Source organism: Gossypium hirsutum, chromosome A12 (assembly GCF_007990345.1).
Source record: "Gossypium hirsutum isolate 1008001.06 chromosome A12, Gossypium_hirsutum_v2.1, whole genome shotgun sequence".
NCBI classification, from domain to species: domain Eukaryota; kingdom Viridiplantae; phylum Streptophyta; class Magnoliopsida; order Malvales; family Malvaceae; genus Gossypium; species Gossypium hirsutum.
Window position 1 is genome coordinate 78044413 of NC_053435.1, and position 21859 is coordinate 78066271.

Below are 21859 nucleotides of genomic sequence, written 5' to 3' on the forward strand. Positions count from 1 at the left end.
AATATTTGTCCATAAAATTTGAAATTGGTCAAATTTCTATTTAAGACCTCCTAATTAATATTTCAAAGAAATTTCATGTTAGAAACTTCTAGAATGCAAGTTTTGCAACTTATTCAATTTAGTCCCTAACTTCAAATTAAACACTTTATGCATAGAATTTCTTCACGAAATTTTCACACAATCATGCAATCATATCATAGACCTCAAAATAATCATAAAATAATTATTTCTATCTCAGATTTGTGGTCACAAAACCACCATTCCAATTAGGCCCTAATTCGGGATATTACAGAAGAAATCCCAGATGACTCGTTCTCTCGAAACTACGGATATCAATGTCTTTCACCAATGATACGCCGTATCTCTCAGAAGCAAAACAGCACATTTAATGCATTCATCGGGAGTACATGATAATTTATCAAATACTCGTATCGTATTCTCTAAGCAGAATTCAGTTCTCTCAGCATCATCATTAGTAGTACCACGGAATTTTTCAACCTCATATTTTCTAATTTTATTGACAGGAGGCTTATTCAACTGAATCAGATTAATTTTGTGGCATGACAGGGACTTGGGGTGGATTAGACGGGGGTACCGGATTGCTTCTTATATATTGTGTAAACCAATCATTCATCATTTGATAAAACGCTTGCTTAGCCTCTCCCTCATGACTACTACTAACAGTTCTAGATTTAGATGGCACTGTCACTTGAGCGGAAGCAGGTGCATTACTTTCTACATCATCAGTTACGGCTCGTTCAGGATCCATTTACTATATAAAAAAATAAATTTTCATCATCAAGAATCATCACACCATCGTAGTTCGTATATATGGCATGTATAGCTAGACTCACATATGCTACATTAGTCCTAGAATCGACTAAACCGTAACTGTAATACCAACCAAATGTAACACCCCTAACCCGTGTCCATCGCCTGACTAGAGTTAAAAGGCTTTACCGGACATATCGGATCATTTAGCATTCATTTCATAATCATCAAAGCATCATAGTCATACATCATTACAGAGTCCCTTACATAAGTCATCAAAGCATCATAGTCATACATCATTACAGAGTCCCTTGCATAAGTCAACGAGACCTAAAACATGCTTTAGCAAAGGGTCGGGACTATACCGAGCACATACAAATTTTCTCAAAACTTAACAATTTTTCTAAGTTATAAAAGTTATAAGCCCGTGTGAGCAGGCCGTGTACCTTACACGGCATTAGACACGCCCGTGTGTCTAGGCCATGGCAAAACAGGGCATACACATTGACTTGTCTACACAGCCACAAGACACGCCCGTGTGCCAGGCCATGTGAAAATTAGGAAGGCTACTGACTTGAGTCACACGGCCAGTCACACGCCCGTGTGTCTAGCCCGTGCTCGAAACTGACTTGGCCACACTACTTGGCACACACACGTGTGTACGACCGTGTGGTCTGCCCAAGCTCATTTCGAAATGGCCCCCGAGAAACATGGCTGAGACACATGCTCGTGTCTCAGCCTGAGAGGTCAAAAATAGACCATTTACAAGGTCAACATGCCACCCATTAAGGTTCCTCCCTACTAGCATCAAAATCAATTCATTTTATACCAAATTTTCAACCAATTCACAACCAAATCATACACCAATTATGCCATACTATAATCAACCAATTGCATGCTATTAATCCATACCAAAACATACCAAAACATAAGCCAAAGTCATACCAAAACATAAAATTCATAACCTTAATTTACTCATTCAAACTCATGCCATAATCTTACTAAATATCAAAATAGGCACACACTAAAAACTTACCAACTTAACCAATTCTCTTGGCCATATATGAACACATCATATTAGCAATATTTCATCACATCATATTAACTCAACCTCATGTATCTTATTCTCACTTAACTCAGTCCAATACAAAGGTGTACGGCATTTTCTACCATATAAGGCTTCGTATGGTGCCATTTTAATGCTCGATTGAAAACTATTATTATAAACAATTTCAATCAATGGTAAATACTGTTCCCACGTACCTTCAAACTCAAGAATGCAACATCTTAACATATCCTCGAGTATCTGAATAATCTGCTTGGATTGACCATCTGTATGCAGGTGAAAAGTAGTACTGAAATGTAATTTTTACCTAAAGTCTCTTGTAGTTTCTTCCAAAATCGCGATGTGAATCTCGGGTCTCTATCTGACACAATAGACAGTGGCACCCCGTGCAATCTCACAATCTGAAAAATGTACAACTCAGCAAGATTATCAAATGAATAATCTGTGAGAACCGGAATAAAATGAGCCGATTTAGTCAATCTATCAACAACAACCCAGATTGCATCTTTCTTACCCGGTGACAAAGGCAAACCTGATACAAAATCCATCGTGATTCTGTCCCATTTCCATTCTGGAATCATAATCGACTGAAGTAACTCGAACGGAACCTAATGTTCACCTTTAACTTGATGACAAATTAAGCATTTCGAAACAAATTCAGAGATGTCACACTTCATACTAGACCACCAATAAAGCTGTTTCAGATCGTTATACATTTTTGTACTACCCGGATGTACAGATAACCGACTACTATGAGCTTTGTTCAAAATCATCTGAATCAACTCTAAATTTCTCGGAATACAAATTAGATCTCGAAATCTTAAACAATCGTCATTATCAACTAGAAATTCAGAATCAGAATCCAAATCACACTAAGCTTGTTTTGTTATTATTTCATTATCAACTTTTTAAGCATCAATAATCTATTGTAAAAACAACAGTCTCGCTTTTAATTCTGCTAAAATCGAACCATCATCGGACAGAACTAAATGAGTATTCATTGCTCGTAAAACAAACAATGATTTTCAACTAAAAGCATCAGCAACAACATTTGCTTTTCCCGGATGATAATCAATAATAAGCTCGTAATCTTTTAGCAATTCTAGCCATCTTCTATATCGCAGGTTCAAATCTTTCTGAGTCATCAGATATTTCAAACTTTTATGATCAGAATAAACATGAAATTTCTCACCAAACAGATAATGGCGCCAAATTTTCAACACAAACACAATAGCCGCCAATTCCAGATCGTGTGTCGGATAGTTCTTCTCGTGAGGCTTTAACTGTCTCGAGGCATAAGATATGACTTTGCCTTCCTGTAAAAAAACACAACCCAGACCTATCAACGACGCATCACTATAAATTACAAATTTTTTACCCAATTCTAGCTGTACTAACACTGGAGCTTCAATTAATGGAGCTTCAGTTAATAGAGCTTTCAATTGATCAAAGCTTTTCTGACACTTTTTAGACCATTCAAATTTCACATCTTTCTGAAGCAATTTCGTCAACGGAGTTGCGATCATCGAAAAGCCTTTTACGAACCGTCGGTAATAACCAACAAGTCCCAGAAAACTACAAACTTCAGACACATTTCTCAGAGGCTTCCAATCTAAGATAGCTGAAATTTTGCTCAGATTAACTCGAATACCTGATTCTGACACAATATGGCCCTGAAAACCAACTTCGCGTAACTAGAACTCACACTTACTGAATTTCGCGAATAGTTGTTTATCACGCAGAGTCTGTAACACTGTTCTAAAATACTCGGCATGTTCATTTTCATCATGCGAATATATCAATATATCATCAATGAACACAACAACAAATCGATCTAAATACTGTCTAAATATCCAGTTCGTCAAATCCATAAAGATAGCAGGTGCATTAGTTAATCCGAAAGGCATAACTAAAAACTCATAATGTCCGTACCTCGTTCAGAAAGTAATTTTTGGAATATCTGAATCTTTTACTCTCAACTGATAATATCCCGATCTCAGATCTATCTTTAAAAACACTGTAGCTCCTTTCAATTGATCAAATAAAACATCAATTCAGGGCAAAGGATATTTGTTCTTGATAGTCACTTTGTTCAACTGACGATAATCAATGCATATTCTCATCGTACCATCTTTATTTTTCACAAATAGAATAAGAGCACCCCAAAGTGAGAAACTCAGTCTTGCGAATCCTTTATCAATCAACTATTGCAACTGAGACTTTAATTCTTTTAACTCGATCGGAGCCATTCTATACAGAGCTATCAAAATCGGAGTAGTCCCCGGTAATAATTTAATACCAAATTTAACTTATCGTATTGGAAGTAATCTCGGAAGTTCTTCAGGAAACACATAAAGGAATTCACAGACAGTAGGTACTGATTCAATTTTCTTTTCAGTCACTTTAGAATCGATTATATAAGCAAAGTACGCTTCACAACCCTTTTCATATAATTCTGAGCTTTCATCGACAAAATCACATTTGGTAACCCATCCAAATCACTAGATTCCATTTTAAAGTAAATACATCATTTGTTGATAACCTCGATTGTGAAAGAGACATACTTTCGTTTGGCAAAACTATTCCCAAAACGAGCGGCAATTTATGTTGTGCAATTGTAGCGAGGCTACGTATGGTGCCCGGATGTGGTAAAAAAACTAAGAAGGCTAAGACAAGAGCGAACTGCATGCACTTAGTGTGTCACTCACGCGAAGACAGATGGTTTCGAATAACGTAGTTCGACTGGCCAGACCAAGGTATTGCCAGGGGAGTGTACTGTGTACACCTGAGAAATAGGACTTACAACTATGAAAGATTTCACGTACTTCGTTTTCTATGCGCTCATACAATTTCAACTTGTAGCAATCAACGCTTAGATCCCATAAGTTTTGTGGACGAAGTGTACAAATTAGAAAACTTATACAACGTGTGGAGACACGTATTCCCACCAGTCCCAAATGAACTTATGTGACCACTTGTATCGAGCGCTCTGTTTAAGTTGTTGCCCAATAAAAGATTGTGTCATAGACCCAAATGTCTACCGACAACGACTCGAATATGCGACAGCAAGGATATTCAGGATAGGTCAAACCAACCGAGGTTATGCGAGTGGTGTAGAAACTCAGGCTATACAATGTCGTTATGTCCACATCGAAAGGACTATGCAAACTAGAAAACAAATATCAATTCCATTATAATATGTAAACATGTGGTTCTGTGAAATGATAACAAATATCAGCTTTTCATTTTGTGAATTTATAACAAATTACAACTTTAATTTTGTAAAATGATAACAAATATCAATTAGTATTCTATTAAATGATAACAATATTGCTCTAAAAATATAATAATAAAAATCATCGATACAATATAAACATTTGATAGAAAGATAAAATTAATCAATGCATATGTTGATTAGAATTTGTGCCACATCGGGGTGGTCGATGGTTATGCGCTAGATTCCTTCTTAGTTCAGCCTTCGAGCGGGGTTATGGTTGTTAGGGTTGTGGTGGTTATGATCTCGGTAGTTCTTCTTCTTCGCCTTCGGCCAATTGTGATCCTTGCATTCTCTATTGTCATCGTACATCCTTCGGTTTAGGAATAGGTGGTTGGGAAGATGACCCAGCTTGGTAGAACAAAGATCTCGAAGGTGTTTGCATCATAAATGACGAATGAGCATAACTATGTTGAGTCCCATGCACCGATGGGATAACAAATGGACTCTTTGTCAGTGCCTAAAACATAAAAGGCCTATACATCGTCATCGACGTCATTAGAAAAGTAGATGGCACAGACGTGTAAAACATCGAGGATGGATGTCCAAAAGTTCAACCTGACATAGGACTAGAAGCAGAAAAATGTGGTGCAACATATGGTGCTTATGCGAAGATGATAAGGTTAGAATATGCACCGGTATAAGACAGTACATATTGAACGAAGGGTGGTGTGGGCATCGGTGCTGAGGCCATCAGTGCCAGTTCTTGTGTGGGCATTGATGATGGACCCACCTCGCTAGCCTTTAGATTTAAAGAGGGCTGTCGTGGCTTACTCGTATAGGGATGTTGATGCCTCGCCTCTTCCTTGTACAAATATGGCTTCCCATGAATCCTAAACCATGGCATGTATTCCGGATTGCATGCTAACTCTGGAATAATAATAGGTTTATGAGTAGGTAAAAAAATCATACCGACTATTCCACATATTGATATATTGGAAGTGGAATACCAACCAATTCTCATCTGGCCACCACAAGCTGATAGGATGCGGATCATCAAGGTCTTGAGGTGCCATGGGAATCGACTATTAGAATCTAAATTGTTACAACACTTTATCGGTCCCGTGCATCTTGACGGTAGCATACAGTACCAATGGGACCTTCACGTGCTAGGCGTTGAGATTCACAAAGAATTTCTCAGGGATTACTTATTGAATTGTCAGATCCTCGTATGATGTCCATTCAAACTATATTAACATGATAAAAACATTAGTTATATATATACTAGTAAATACAAAATCAACTACGTTATTTGTATATATTTCAAAATTAAATAAATACATACCTCCGCTTTTGATTGTTGGTCTAATAGAAGTCATATATCTTAAAGCTCAGTAGTTAATCTCACATGACTCGGTGTATGGTTCCACCTATTTAAATAACTTCTCAGCGTAATAAATTTAATTTAAATCAATTTAATCATGGTAATATCTACTGAATTTTACCCTGTTACGAGTGGGAATGTATACAAGTAGTTTGTTCAAGCACGTAAAAATGAGAATCAGAATTGAGCCCATAATTGTAGTACTAAAAGGCAACCACCAATTTTGATTTTTCCTAGTTCTCCCGACACATCTTCCGATACAAGGTCGCCAACACAACGTACCTCCAACTAAGTTCGCTCATTCCTCTAAAATCAATGAGTTTCAGTAGTCACCTTAGATGGACGAGGTTTCGTGACTTATCCGGCATCAAGATATCCCCGATGATTTGAATGATGTATGCCCAAGTGTATCGTTCTCTTCGGACTTCAGTTGAATCCTTATCCAGCCCCATGGAATTTTTTTGTATCCAAGCCATTTCGATCCGACCTCTGTAAATCGTCTCCAGAGCCGCACCCAAAATACCACTTCATACATCTCCCCAATTAGCAGACTAAACAAACCCGATGACTACCGACCCGTCAACGGGTAACCCCAACTGTAAATGCACGTCCTCTAGAGTGATAGTACACTCGCCTCATAGAAGATGGAATGTGTGCGTCTCGGGTCTCCCCCTTTCCACCAACGCGCTTATGAGTTTCATGTCCAACTTACGTCCCTGACCTACAAGGGCCAGGTGCCAAAAACTGGCTTCCCTCAAGTATGGTTCGATCAACGGTGATAGAAGATCGGGTAGATTATGAATATGGCATTGTAAAATTCGATCTTCCGCCTATTTACATAAAAAATAAAAAAATATTAAGTCAAAATATAACAATGAAATAAAAAATCAAACAATATTAAAATTTATTCTTACCATTTGCAATTGATTGATGAAGATATGCTTGTTATCAAGACGGATTAGAGATCTAGCCATTGTTAATTATATAGAACATGAAATAATTTTAACAAAAAAATATTTCTTGAAAATATTAATAAAAAATAGAATTTAGATAGAAATTAAATTTTAGTAAAAAAAATTAAGAGAGAATTTGAGAGATTTTTGAGAGAATGTTGTGAGAAATTAGTAGGGGGTTTATAGTTCTTTCTTTTCTTTTTTTTTAAATGTTGGGAGGGCAATGACCATTGAGGGGGCAATGACTATTTAAAATAGTCGTTAGAAGTAACCATTGAGGTGGGGAGAGAATGTGCTAAGCTGGACGCGTTTTTCATTAACGCTTCCTATTGAAAGCGTTTTACTAGTCAGACAGGAAAAGCGCTTCCAACTGAAAGCCTTTTTTTGAATTTTCCCTAAGCGCTTTATCAAAAAAGATCCATTCCTGAAATTTTTAAATTCGATATATTTCCTTAATTTAAAAAAATAATTTTTTTTTGGTAATTTAGTCCAAAAATGAAAAAACTTGCACTTTAATTCTCATTTTATCAATTGATTCTGTTTTTTATTCTCCAACTTTTTCTTCCTTTCTTCTTTCCTATTTTCTCGACTTTAACGCAATCCACTTTCCCTCAAACCCGTTATTTTGAAGAATTGGTTGTACAAATGTCTTATTCACGTCTAATTTTAAAGCCCCTATGCTTCCTTTCCCTTTGATCTTTAATTCCGACGTCAAAATAAAGTTGCCGTTAATTTATCTTCCATCAATTTTGATAAGAAAGAGACAATTTCACTAAGAATGGGCTTAAGCAGCTAAATTATTGTACAGAGCGAAATTGACTGGGCATTTTAGGCTCCGTCTGTTTCATTCAAGAAAATCAACTCAGTCAAAAGATTTTATAAGTCTACGGAAAACCGGTGACTTTTTCTGTAAGGGGTTTTACATGCTTTTCTTCGTCCACGCCTCCTCTGCCATTCCCTCATTCTCTTCGGTAACTTTTTCTCCCCCCATCTTTGATATCTTCTTTTTCTTTTTTCCCCCTTCTTTTACCTAATTGCTTCCCAAATGTCTCTTCAGATTGCTTGGGACTTAGCTCAAATTTGGCGAATAAATTTGTGTCACGGCCCAAACCCTGGTTTGCTCTTTCCTCTTTTAACTTTCCAACATTTTTCATGTGTATGTTTGTGGAATTTATTAATATATAGAAATAGAGAAGTGAAAACTGAAAAGTTGGATTTAATCTATTTATGGCTTGCTGCTCTGCTTTAATATCTGTTGCTTGGCAGCTTAGTACTTAATTGGATAATGAATAATCTTCCATGATCCCATGTATTATATATATTAGTGATAAACATGAGAATGCTTGCTAGTACTGCTAAACAAAGGGGAGATTGACATGAATGTCAAATGTTTGGCAATGAAAAGAGCAAAGATGTAGGATATGTCTACTTCAACTGCTTACTTTGTGGGATCTGAACATTTTCTTAGGTTCTTTGTGTGAATGGTGGAAAAGAAGTTACAGATATAGGTATGTCAACGGTAGAAAAGAAGTTACAAATATAGGTATTTTCTGAAGCTTATATTTCCTACTCGTTAAGATTATATAAATGTTGATATTTTAACTAGCGTCTGCACAAATGTTTGTCTATACAAAATTTATCTGTGTTGTGTAAGATTGAACATAATTTCTTCAGGAGTTGTTGTTCTGCTTTCCTTTTCTTATGAAACTATATTCTTTGACTTTAAGTTGATAGGGAAAGCTTCTTATTTGGGCAGGTGACTATACCGTTGCTGCCAATGTATATCAGAAAATCTTGGAAATATGGCATGCTTATGGATGTTACCAAAAATTGCAATAAAACTTTGCATTAGTTACTATAGCAGTTTGCCATCTTCTTCAAGCTTATCAATGTGAGCTTCACTTTGTTATACCTCTTTTCTTATTTTGTGCTTTGTATTAACAAAAATATAATGCATGAGGCAAAGGACCTAAGTATCTAGTGATTGAATTTGAAACTTGAGAACATAAGAAGATTGTCTTTTATATATTTTCAACTAATGGCATGAGTTTGATGGTCTTTTTCGTTACGACTATGTAATTAGGTGCCTAAATTTTACCATTTTTTTGCCTAAAAAATATATAAAGTTGTAAATATATAAAGAGACACTTCTGGTTATGATGCTGAAAACCCCTTACATTGTTGTCATGGCTTGAAAAAAATGCAGGCTTTAAGAATGGGAATGCTATACGTTTTCAAACTTCTGGTGGTCAGGACCTCTACTGAAGAAGTAAATCTATCACGGGCAAGGGGAGCAGGGAAGTTAAGCTCATTACTAGTAGAGAAACCCTGCTAGAGACTTCTTGAAGAGGCTTTACCCTATGTTGTATATGGAAAAGAGATGGAATGCTAAGAAAAATATTTACGAACTACGTTGTTCGTATTCATTGGAGCCTAATGCTGATTATGGAGGATACTAAAAGTTTCCTCTTCAAAGCTCAAGAACACTAGAGTCAAAAGGAAGATAATTGAAAAGGCTATAGCTGCCGGAAGAGATGACAATACTTTCCTATGGCCTTGAGTCTCATAGTTTAATGTTTTCCTTTGCTTTTGTCTGTCTAATTGTAGGACTAATGACTTTGTTTATATAAAACAATTTTAGATATCCATGAACGAATTAATTATTTTAGATTGATTATGAAACAAAACTTCTCAAATTAATATTATTTCCTGATTTATAATTAATACTTAAATATCTTTTTCAGCTCAGAAAACATTTTCATTGTAAAATAATTTCAAGAAAAAAAACCAACTAATGAATAATGTTGTACACAAAAGCATTCAAACATCAAAAAAGATACCACTCCAAAAAATCATTCAATTTTCCTGAAAAGCCTTACCGTTGATAGAAAGGCTATTTAAAATAATAAAAATTAAGATTGTTAATGAATACATTTAAATGTTGGAATAAATATAGACATGTACTAAGTGTTGTTTAATTACTGTATCTTGCCGACTAAAGAGTTAGCCAATTGGTAGCGATAGTCTTTTCATAATTTTTGTGAAGTGAATATTTGCAAGATAATAATAATGTTCAAACATAGCAAAGAAGCTTGGAACTTGACAAGAACCCAAGGCTAGGCTAGGCTAGGCTAGGCCAGACATGAATTTTCTTATAACAAAACCAAAGGGAGCATCACTATTCACTCCACTCGCTATGTTCTAAATTAAAAAAAAGTTTCTAAAATCCTTGATCTGTTAGGATGCGAAGGCCGAAAGTCCTCCAGCCGCAAACAGGAGCTACCTCTAATTTCATTCAACACACTTTCTCCTTTCTCCGTTTTAATCATCCCCAAGGTGCTACCCATTACATCCCCGCCCAGCCCTATTTCCACTATCTGCCCTGCTTCCTCCCCACCCTCCAGTATTAACCGCCCTATCTCCTTCATACTTATCACATTTTCCACTACCATTTTCCCAAAAATACGTCCCAGAAATTCTGGAGCTTTTGGCGCATCGTTCACAGCATCCTCCAATGTACTCAGGACAGATTCAAACCTGAATATAACACAACATCAATATCATCACTTCAAAATGTTATTATAATCAATCATTACAGTAAGATGGTTTTATAGTCTTAAATGATCCTCTTACCCTTTAACAAGTTCAGCCTGGCTCAATACACCATCATGGGACCTTGTCAGGTTGACAAGTAGCTTTGCCAAAAGATCACGTTCCATGTCTTTTCTCTCAAAACAGTCCGTTACCCATAGTGCAATCATTGTTGGATGGAAGCTTGTAGAATTCAAATCTTTGATGCACAAAACAACTTCTTTCTCATCTCTAGCGCTGTTTCAATTATGACACAAAATTGCCAATTACTTCATAAAAGTAATCAGGTAACAACTACCGACAGCAAATATAGATATGCAGCATAACTCTTTAAAATTTACCATTTAACACTCACTACTTGTATTTTAAATCAACCCATCAATATCATATTACTATCATACTCTGAGCAAAAGACCATTCTAAGGTCAAATTTATGCGTTCGCACATATATATACATCTTCTTATGGGAAACAAGTCTAATATAACAAACTCTAAAATCAAATGAGCCAAGAGGATACCTGTAAAATTCTTTAATTGCCTCCATGGACATATTACGCAGGCGCTCCTCAGACCAGCCCTTTTCAGGAGGAATATTTTGACTGAAACCAGATGATTGGGCTTGTGTGGAAGGTGAAGCTGCAAGAGGTCTAACAAAGCTGCAATCCGGGGTCCTCGAGTCCCTATTACCAAAATTCATGCCCCGTTCCTGGGAACTCGGCTGCTCATAAGCAGCTGTTAGTGCAAACCTATCAGTTCCAAATCTGGGCATGAGATCCTCTCTAGGACCATAAGTCATTCGCTCTGATCCAGAACTAAAACCATTTGATCCAGCAGTTCTTGAATCTCCAGAAATTGGAGAAATATTAGCTAAGGGAGTACTGGACATTACAGGTGGTCCTCTAAAAGACATCCCTCTACCAAGGCCACCCTGGGGGCCCAAAGTAATAGAATCGTCACAAGTTGGTCTTTGAGGCAAGGGAACCGATAGAGTCCTAGACTCCAAAGACTGTCTGTCATCCATGCGAACATCCTGAGCCCCAAAACCATGGGGTTGACCCTGCAGCCCCCGGAAACTACCCATTTGAGAACCTGGAGAAGATAACATTGACCCTCGTGGACTAAAATCCATGGGTGCTCTTCTTGCAGTAGCATTGAAGCCAGGACCACGAGCAAGCCTACCGGATTGTGCTTGTCGCTCTTGAGCAGCATCTCTGTGCACTTCCTCAATCTTTTTAGGCCCTTCAACTTTCCTCCTCTGCTGCCATTTATTCTTTCTCAGATCAATAGCATCCTTCAACATGAACCTGATCCTAGAAGACAATTTCATATTGTTCGACAACTTCGCCATCCTCTCAAAATAAGCATCCATATGCACTTTTGCCTTAGGATGGTCAATCATTTCTCCAATCGTACTCATTAATTTGCACAATGCCTCAACATCTTCCTCATCAGGATTCTCATATTCACCAAGTAGTTTCTTGATGCATTCATGCATTATTCTCTCAGTTAACATTTTCTTCTTGTACAACTCCCCAATAAGTCTAATGTTACCTAACATTCGTCTTCGAGCCTTGATTCTCTTCTCCTCTCTTTCCTCCTCAGACAGCTTAGCCTCACCCTCTTCCTCTATTTTATTTGCTTCTTCTTGCTCTCTCTCCCCTCTCTCAAATTCCTCCTGGCACTTGTTCAGCAGCAATCTCTTGAAAGTTATCTTTTCATTGTTTTTGATAAAATCAGGCAACTCCCCAGCCAGACACTGGCAGAAGTTTGCATACATTTCACAAAAAGTAGGCTCCATCAAAGCTTTGTCAAAGATCTGTGAGATGACACCAGTGAGTGTAACTGCATTGTCAATGTTAACAGCTTTTACTTGCTCAAAGAGTTTCTCAAAATTTTGAGGAGTTAGCTTGTTCAAAATGGCCTTCAGCTGCCTTTGCTTGGCTTCTTCCTCATCAGTCACTTTACCCACTTGATACTTCCTTTCAGCTCTGTGCATTGTCTGCAATAGAGTCTGTGGAGAGGGAATTAAACCCTTCTGCTGATACATAACACCACGATGCCACCTGTCAGCATCAGGACCACTGTGTTGCATCCCTCCATGTGGACTCATATGCGGCATTGGTCCACCAGGGACCCCTCCGAGATATGGAAGAGGTGTTTGCGCCCATGGGTGCCTTAGAACACCAAAGTTACCTCCTTGGACAGGCCGAAAACCTGCAACAGCACCATAACCAAGATCAAGTCGCAGATCCCTTCCAGGGCCAAAAGAACCAGGTGGTCTAATCCATCTGTCATCATCAACAATTCCACTAGCACGGCGATCGAATCGAGATCCACTGGATTGCCTATCTAATTTTCTTCCAGGACTAGCGTATGAATCATGATCAACAGCATGAGATGCATTGACATTTGCAGCCATCAAGGCCACTGCAATATCAGAAGCAATATCAAATCCCTGTGGAAGATCAGTAAATTGTCCAGCAAACTTAAGAAGGAAATCTCGGGAATACTTCTTCGTTATATTCCCACTTCCATCTTCCTCATGACTTGGTACACCTCCATGAGCCTTTTCGTCAATGTCTGAAGTTTCTAAGTTCGGTGTAGATATGTCAGCAGCATCTTCCCAATCATCGAGTTCAGCTTTACTCTGTGTAATTTTCTCTCTTTCTATGGAATCCACCTGAAGGGCCTCATGAGATGTCTGCTTCAAATTCACACCAACAGAACTGGTTTCCGCACTTGCTGAAGGTGCGACAGTCTCTTTCTTTTCCTCGGGACCTTTATACGCCATATAGAGATCGGAAGTTGTCCCGGCAGCATCTGCTTTCTGAAGAATTTCTCTTCTTTTTTGCTTCCCACTAGTTATAGTACTCTTTGTCCTACTAAGTTGTGACGCTGGTTTGTCCTTTGAACTAGGTAACAGAACACCTTCCCCTTCATAATTTGAACTTGACTCTAAGAGATCAGGAGATGGGACAGATGCAGACTGCTGGTCCAATATGCCAGATTTAGTAACATGACTACCTTCGATATCAGTAGAGTCAGCAATTCTAGAGGTCGAGATATCCTTACTATCACTGACTTCCACATTTTCTACCTTGCCACTCAAATCTTCATTTAGTACCCTGTGCTCAGTTCCTTGGGTATGAACAACATTGTCGGTAGCTACTACCTTTGAAGCAGAGTCCTGATCAGATTTAAGCTCCGTAGATTTCAAGGGAACCGGTTGAGAAGAAATCTCAAGGCTAACGCTGTCTTTTAAGTGCTCTTCTGGTAAATGTTTTTCCTCTTCATCACTAATTCCACTAATTTCAGACCTTGGTAGTTCATCCAGCTTGGAAGAACCATCAAACTTAGCATGCTTGACAAGGTCAAAGCTATCAAGTTTACTGCCAGTACCAGAAACTTCAGAAGAAACAGAGTTTAAGCCTTCTATTTTGCTCTCTGTCTTCGGGTCTAAGGACGAAGGCAAAGCCTCATTAATGGTTGGAAATTCCCTGGTAGATTGTGACAAAACATCAGCAGCTGCTAATGATGTTAAAGCCTTTTTAGCCTCTAGAGCTTCAGTGACGGCACTTTCTGAGGAAAAACCATATTCTGCAGGGTTGGTACCCAAGTAGGATGTTGATGTAGACTGTACAGAAATGTGTCAGATAAAGAAATGAAAACTGTAACATAGTAAGTGCAACAAAAAAAAAAAAGACAAGGAAGATACCTGAACTGGTGGCTGAATTTGTCCTTCTTGTACTGGTTTCTTCTGATAATTTTTTATAGAGTTTGACCTACTCAATCCCTCCCTCTTCTTGCCTTCATTACTGGCAAAAACTGGCGTAGACTCCTTGGATGTGGAATCTGAAGCAGAAGATACACAACTAGATGGCTGGCTCTCATCCAAGTTAGTCGCTGGAACTCCACCAGATTGTTTAGCTGCAGCTGGTAATGACTCGGATGTTAAGGATTCATTACCAAGTTTTGGCTGTTGTACAGAGCTTTCCGGGAAAGTATCCAAATCCCTTTGAGCCTGAGACAAACTAACCTCACAAGCTGGCATAGAGTGTTTTAGCAACCCAGCCTTTTCAGTAGAAGGCAAGATACTTGAAAAAGAGGAATCTTCAAACTTCTCCCCAGCAGAAACAGTAGCTGGCTTAACTGTCACCTGTGTTGAACCTGAGGTAGCAAAGGATATAACATTTTGTGCATCACGTACAGTATCCACATTCACTGATTCTGAAGTGCCATGAGCATGATTGACAGATTTATTAACTGCCAATGAACCAGGGGCAGCCGCTGAATTCATGAAAGAAATGTTTTGATGACCCTGGCTAACAGGATAGTTAAATCTCGGTCCTTGGGCATTGGGTGCTATCTGGCTACTAGCCAATGGCAGTGAACTTGGTGGCGGATAATATACGGAATTGGTACTATAGGAATTGGAATAGTAATTGATTGAATGAGATGGTGCAAAGGAAGGAATTGGCTGGGATTGAGAAGGCATGTTAGGATGAGACCTTGGAACTGATGAACCACCATCTGCACGTATATCTGTTCGTTTATCAAGCCTTAATTCTTCATGAGTATCAGGGTGAGTAATCTTGACAGGAGTGGTTTTACGTGTAACACCAAACTTTCCACCTTGCTGTTGAGAATACTGAGGGGCAATGCCCATCCCCAAGTTGCCCAATTGTGGCGTAAGCTGGCCACCTATGGGTGGCGTGAAACTTAAGCCCCCACCCTGATGCGTCATCCCTTGAGGTGGCAATGGAAGAGCCTGAAGACCTGCAACAAAGACTTGCTGCTGCACCTGAGGTCCATTTCCCATAGCTAAGGGGATATGGATAGGCATTTGCATTGAACTAGCAGTAACACTTTGAGACTGAATTTGTGGATTAGGCCCGCCATATTGAATGGAAACCTGAGGCTGGTGATGAAATGGCATCTGCATAGATGTCATGGGTATATTAAGAGGAGACGGCTTCTGTGTCTGGTTCACAGGGGGTACAGCAGAGGGTTGTGCATCTTTTTTTATCTTGGGCACTGGATGAGCCTCCCCAAAACTAGATTGCTCAGTTGCAACTGAATCCTTTCTTGGTAGCTGCTGTTTAGGAATGGGAGTCGGCAAATTCGGAACAGATTTAAAAGAAGAATCATGGCGTGCCTGCAGATAAAAAATTTCATTTAAATATAAGTTAATCCCTAAACGTCCAAAACAATATCAGTTAAAAGGCATCTAATGTATAAACATGAGAGACCAACAATTAACATGGTCCCAAACAGGTCTTATTCGTATTTTTCTTCAGTTCTATAGGATCTGTCTCTTAACATTCGAAAATGTAACCACAGTGAGCAGAAGGAAGAGATCTTTCAGTTTTATGCATCTTAACTTACATGTTTCTTCAAAGTTTAAAATAAACAAAGAATGACAATCATTCAGTAGATTAAATGATCCAATAACCTCTTAACTTTAAAAGTTTTTAAAAAGGAAAAAAACAAAAACGTTATATTGTACAGTTTATGATAAGAGACAAACCTGATTACGTTTCTGTTCATCCAAATTTGGGGGTGCTGAGCTAGTTCTAGCTGGAATCTGATTCAAATGAGAACAAGACATATGCTGTTAGAAACAAGTTTTTGAATGGTAAAAGAAGGAATGCCAAGATGACAATAGTACGATACCTGCATTCCATTCATGAAACCAGGAGTTATGGACCCAAACTGTAAAGAGAATGCTTTGGATGGATCTTCTGGTGTTAATCCATCAGAAACAACAAAAACATGAAAGTAGTTGCATCAGCTTAAAGCTAACTAGAAACACTATCAAGTAAACAAACAGCCAATAGTATTACCTTACTAAAGCAAATTTGATCCTATAAGCTTAGTACACAAGCGCAATAAAAACATACCCTTTCCAGCGGTTGTAGGGAGACCACTGTCGGAAATTATGGTGGGTGGTTGAGAAGTTGGAGCTTTTGAAACAGCTCGAGTGCTATTCTGGATGATGGGTGATTGAACAGGCTGGGCAGCATTGCTTGCAATCGATGCATCTGATGCTCCTATGAGAAAAATAAAGGCAAATGCAAATAACATAAATATAATCACGTTTCTTCAACTGTAAACCTATAAAGCTAAGCAAGTTTAAGAAATTTAAATCATACCCTGTAGCTGGGGTTGTAAATGAGCGCCATTTTGTTTGGTGCGGGCAGCAGAAGTATTACTAGACTCGGTAGAGTTCGCGGCCAGTGAATTTAACCGGTATTGCCCTCCTTGTGCATTGTTAGACTTCTTAAGACTATTGTACGATTACCAAGCGAACAGCAAAATAAAATCACGAAATCATGGAATTGCCTAGAAAACCTTAATCCTATGAACCCTAAATAATCTGGCAATCAAAACGGAAAGAGACACAGCAAAACAAACTGAAAAGCGCAAAGCATGATGATCAGTTGTTATTACCTTCGATTGGAAGATAAAGAAGAAGAAGAAGATGAAGGAGACCGCGAGGGGGCAGGGCCGCCGCCAGCGCCCTTACTGTAAACGCCTGAGGAGGACCGCTGTTGATTAAAACTGGCTGATCGCCCGGATTTTCGGTATTGTTGCTCGCTTTTATCCGACCTAGATTGATTGAAGGACATATCCCACACTTGATTCCACCTATTGCCCTCCTTTTTTTTTTGTTTACCTTCTTTTTATCTCTGCATCCAAACAGATCGCAAAATCCATGAAATTAAAGAAACAGCAATAAGATCAAACAGCAAAAGACAGTACCTGTGAACTCCAAAGAGTTTGCAGAGAGAAAGAGAATTAGGGTTTCTTTTAATGGCTAGTCGTAGAAGATGAAAAAAGCTTTATTTTTTAAAATAAATAGAAAGAGAAAGAGAAAGAGAAAGAAAGATAAGCCAAATTAAAAAAGAGAGAGTTACTGGGAAGAGGAATATGGTCAAAAAGTCGGAAGTTTTAGGAGGTGAAAAACAGTGGGAGGTGAAAAACAGAAAACAACTCGTTTTTGAGTTTTCAAGTGCGAGAGATTTCCGATACTTTTAACTGCCCTCTCTTTTATACTGCTCTTTTCACCGACGTCTTCTTTCTTCTTTCTTCCCTATTTATTTTATTTGTATTACTACTTTTTATTATTATTCGGATTTTCCTAATGTTTTTATTTTCACATACAAATATATTTGTGGGCAGGCATTGGTTAATGCTTTGTTTCAAATTTTATTTCAGATTTTGTAGTGTAAAAATGAAAAATTATAAAAATAGTCATTTTTATTTATCTCAAATTATATTTTAGTCACTTATGTTTAAAATTTTACATTTAGTCACTTATGTTATTATTTTATTATGAAGTAGTCATTTTATCGTTAAGCTCCATTACTTCCCTAACAGTGATTCTACGTGGTAGTCTAAATGGATTTTAAATACCAATTTAGATGTCCAATTGTAATAAAACGATAACATAAATAATTAAAACGTAACATTTTAAATATAAATAACTAAATTATAATCTAAAACAAATAAAAATAACTATTTTTATAATTTACACTAAAATGAAAGTAGAAACACATTCCCAAGTCAGCCGCAAACATAACATACATAAATGAGACTGCATTTTATGTTTGCGTGGGGATTCTTTTGGTCGAAACTGAGAATTAATAACCTTTTTTATTACGTATGGTGCGCCCAAATTTTTATCCGAAAAGTGAGAAGATTTAAATAAAAATATAAGTTTAAAAAATGAGTTTAGATAAAAAAATGAGACTCATTTTCTAAATAGATTAAGTCTTGGGTAAGTTTTTTCAACTTAGTCTAACCCGAATTTGTAAAAAAAAATATTTTTATTATTTTTTTGTTATTATTTGAATGTTGTATAATTATTATTTTATTGTTAATTTTTCTATTATTTTAAATGCAGTTACTTGTTAAATTAGACTTATTTTAGTGTTATTTAAATATAAATATATTTTTTAATTTATTAAGAAATATTTATTTTAATTTTTTTAGTGTATTTAATGTATTATATTTTTAAATTTTATTTTTATATAAAAATAAAATTATAAAAAATTTAATACGGATGAACTAAGCCGAGCTCAGATTTTAATATTTTTTATCCAATCTAAATTTGAATAAAATTTAAATCCTATTTTTAGAGTCCAGACGAACTAAAAAACGAGTCTAAAATTCGCCTCACCATCAACTTTTTGCACAAACCAAGTTGGGGTTAATGGATATTAAATATTAAATTGCCCTGGACTTAATAAATACAACACATCCTATTGGAGCTTTTAGAACACTCATCTGCAATAAGAAAAACTATTTAGACTCATAAACCAGGAGTCGGGACAGTAAAGGGAAAGACCTTCGCTCATTCTCTGAAGTTAACTGCATCACTGTATTAATCTGTGAAGTTTTCCGGTAATCGGGTGGCGAAGATCCGTTGCCGGATTCAGCTATATGGTGTTTCCTTTCCATCCTTTTTCAAAACAGGGATGGGCATTTCATGTTGGATGGTACACTTGGCCCTTTTTCGGTCTTGTGCTCGTGGGCTTTAGTCAATTCTTCAATGTTTGTTTTATGGACTTGTTTGGTTCTAGGCTTTACTTTGGGGTCTATCAATATCATACGTGCCCTCTAAATAAGACGTAAGATTATTGAAGCCATAAAAATAAATTGGTAAAAACATCACTTTAGTCCCTCTCAAAAAATCATAACAATTTAATTTCTATCAAAATCAAAAGTGAGAAATTAAGGAAAATTAATCATAACTTTAATGTTTTTCATTATTTATACAATTAATCATAATCTTAATGTTTTTCATCGTAACTTAAATAAGACAGTCTGCCACTGATGTGACTCATCGATCGTGGGTTTAGGTTCCAACACCCGTTTATTTAATTTTTTTCAGTTTAATAAAAAATTAATGTTAAAATATTCCATTAAAAAATAATTATTTTTTTACGTTCTACATGTATAAAATACTGTGTATTCTTTGGGTATTAGATACGGGTGTTGCCGATTACTCAGGTGGCACCATAAAAAAAATTATTTTTTTTAAACTCAATAATTGCTTCAATCATCAGTGGCAAGGGGGATGCCGTCGATTGCTTAGGTGGCACTATGGGTGCACTATTCATTCTGCCTATATTGATATTTAATGGTGGCCTTATCCTATTTCAATAATTTTTTTTTATATTATTTAGGTAAAAACCCCAAATTTTTTTATTGGTATAGTAACAATTTTTACCTTCAAAGTTTACAAATTCTATCAATTTTTGTCTTGATTTAACAAATTTAGCTTTCAACATTTACACAAATTATATAAACATTAAGAGCTAAATTTATAATTAAATCAATTAAAGTCATGTACAATTGATCTTCTTCTTTTTTTGAGAGAGACCAATCCTCAACATCGAAAATGAGAAAGACCCGAGAGATATTTTTATTTAATAAATTTGAATTTGATTAAAAATGTAATGTTGTAAATTGAACTTGATGTATGGTCATCCCATAATGATATGAAAACAAGTTTAAGCTCAAGCACGCTTGTTGGCCTTAACCACTTGGGGTTGGATAAGGATTAATCTGAAATTTTATGTGATTTGGTGTCTATGTAAAATCAACTTGATTTTAGAATAATATTAATATAAAATTGTTATGATACTTGCCGTCATTGGTCCAAAATCCAAATGGGATTGGGCCGGATTCTATCGAGTTCGTGCATCGAGTTTGCAAACCGAGCTCGCATAATGATAGGTGTTTGCAGGATGGGTACCTACATTCTCCTTCGAAGCCACACGTGAGATCGCATATGAGACCGCATAAACATATGTTAGGTCTAGAGTAGGATACATGTTAATATGCATGAAACTTATCTAATATGTTATATCAATGAATAGTACTTATATCATATTAAATAGAGAACTATTTAAGGAATATAGAAAAAAAATACTCAACAAAAATAATTAGTCTTAACAACATGTGAATAACCCTAAATAAAAAGAAAGATAAATAGAAAAAAAAAACATAATGAAAATTGCGACCTCTGGTTGTTTCATGTTAGTATAATAGCTAAATCAGCAGATTTGGGCTCCTTTGACCAGGTAGTCAAAGAAGAATTTGGAGAATACATAAGACAAGGAGATGGAAAATGAAATGTAACTATCTACACTAGGAAACAAGAAAGCAATAGAATAGAGTGTAAGTTTAAAGGAGGGGAGGCCGAAATTTCTTGGTGTGTGGGATTTTGTAAATTATTACTACATCACAGCGTGTATGACTGAAATTACATATATGTTTGAATATTGTTCTTCGCTGACTGTATCCCATATTCAGTTATTAAACTAATACACTCCTTTTGCTTCGCAACTTGTTTTCTCCTAAACCTTAAAAATAAAGAAAAACATGGTTTAAAATTACTTATAGTTTTATTATTTATAGTTTTTTTCTAACTCATAAATAAAAAAATAATACTATTTTAACTTACGATTCTTCTACATTAAAAATACACAGATTAAAAGTTAATTTATGTAGTAGTTGACAAAAAATAATCTTATATTACACCACTCTATTTCCTCGGAAGCGGGAATATGTAGTGTTGGAAGAAGAGAAACCACATACTTGTTCTATAATTAACATCAATCGTCGTATATGCTTTTAAGAGCCGAGGCCACATCAGAATTTACTCACACTTAGCTATGGGTTAAAGAAAAGAGATTGGTCGCTGGGTGTTCCATCCAAATGTTTATTAATGTTGTGGGGGGTAATACATGGCGCTCTGTGCTTTCCAACAAGACCGCTGTCCTTGTCTTAATTTCCCTTCCTTTAAAAGCAGCTTAATAATATTATTATTAATAATACACCAACTGTATATATATTAAGACCTAATCTTT

At 36.6% G+C, this 21859-nt stretch overlaps 1 protein-coding gene and 1 long non-coding RNA gene across 3 annotated transcripts; one reads left to right on the top strand and one right to left on the bottom strand.

Annotated features, from left to right (window-relative positions):
• Positions 1 to 7949: 7949 nt before the first annotated feature.
• On the top strand, positions 7950 to 10034 carry LOC107945585 (uncharacterized). Its single transcript, XR_005906152.1, has 5 exons — positions 7950 to 8359; positions 8446 to 8503; positions 8857 to 8931; positions 9145 to 9279; positions 9595 to 10034. It is a non-coding gene; the product is annotated as an uncharacterized lncRNA (long non-coding RNA).
• A 357-nt stretch (positions 10035 to 10391) lies between these two features.
• LOC107945584 (eukaryotic translation initiation factor 4G) lies at positions 10392 to 18058 on the bottom strand. 2 transcript variants are annotated; one of them, XM_016879639.2, is made up of 10 exons: positions 17742 to 18058; positions 17430 to 17668; positions 17132 to 17265; positions 16880 to 17029; positions 16653 to 16720; positions 16507 to 16563; positions 14695 to 16134; positions 11498 to 14613; positions 11022 to 11216; positions 10392 to 10925 (listed from the first exon to the last, which is right to left on the bottom strand). In XM_016879639.2, the coding sequence occupies exons 2-10, from the start codon at positions 17606 to 17608 to the stop codon at positions 10595 to 10597; spliced, it is 5670 nt and encodes a 1889-aa protein (XP_016735128.2). In that variant the 5' UTR covers positions 17609 to 17668; positions 17742 to 18058; the 3' UTR covers positions 10392 to 10594. The 2 variants fall into 2 exon arrangements, with proteins under 2 accessions (XP_016735128.2, XP_016735129.2); XM_016879640.2 differs by having other exon boundaries at positions 16653 to 16717; positions 17742 to 18042.
• Between the last annotated feature and the right edge of the window lie 3801 nt (positions 18059 to 21859).

Excerpts from the sequence above, each read along its gene's own strand:
- LOC107945584 (XM_016879639.2), bottom strand. The coding sequence starts at position 17,608 with ATGTCCTTCAATCAATCTAGGTCGGATAAAAGCGAGCAACAATACCGA. Across the intron at positions 16,721-16,879 it reads CCCTACAACCGCTGGAAAGG|AAGATCCATCCAAAGCATTC; the intron begins GTATGTTTTTAT and ends GATTAACACCAG. Across the intron at positions 11,217-11,497 it reads GCAATTAAAGAATTTTACAG|CGCTAGAGATGAGAAAGAAG; the intron begins GTATCCTCTTGG and ends TAATTGAAACAG.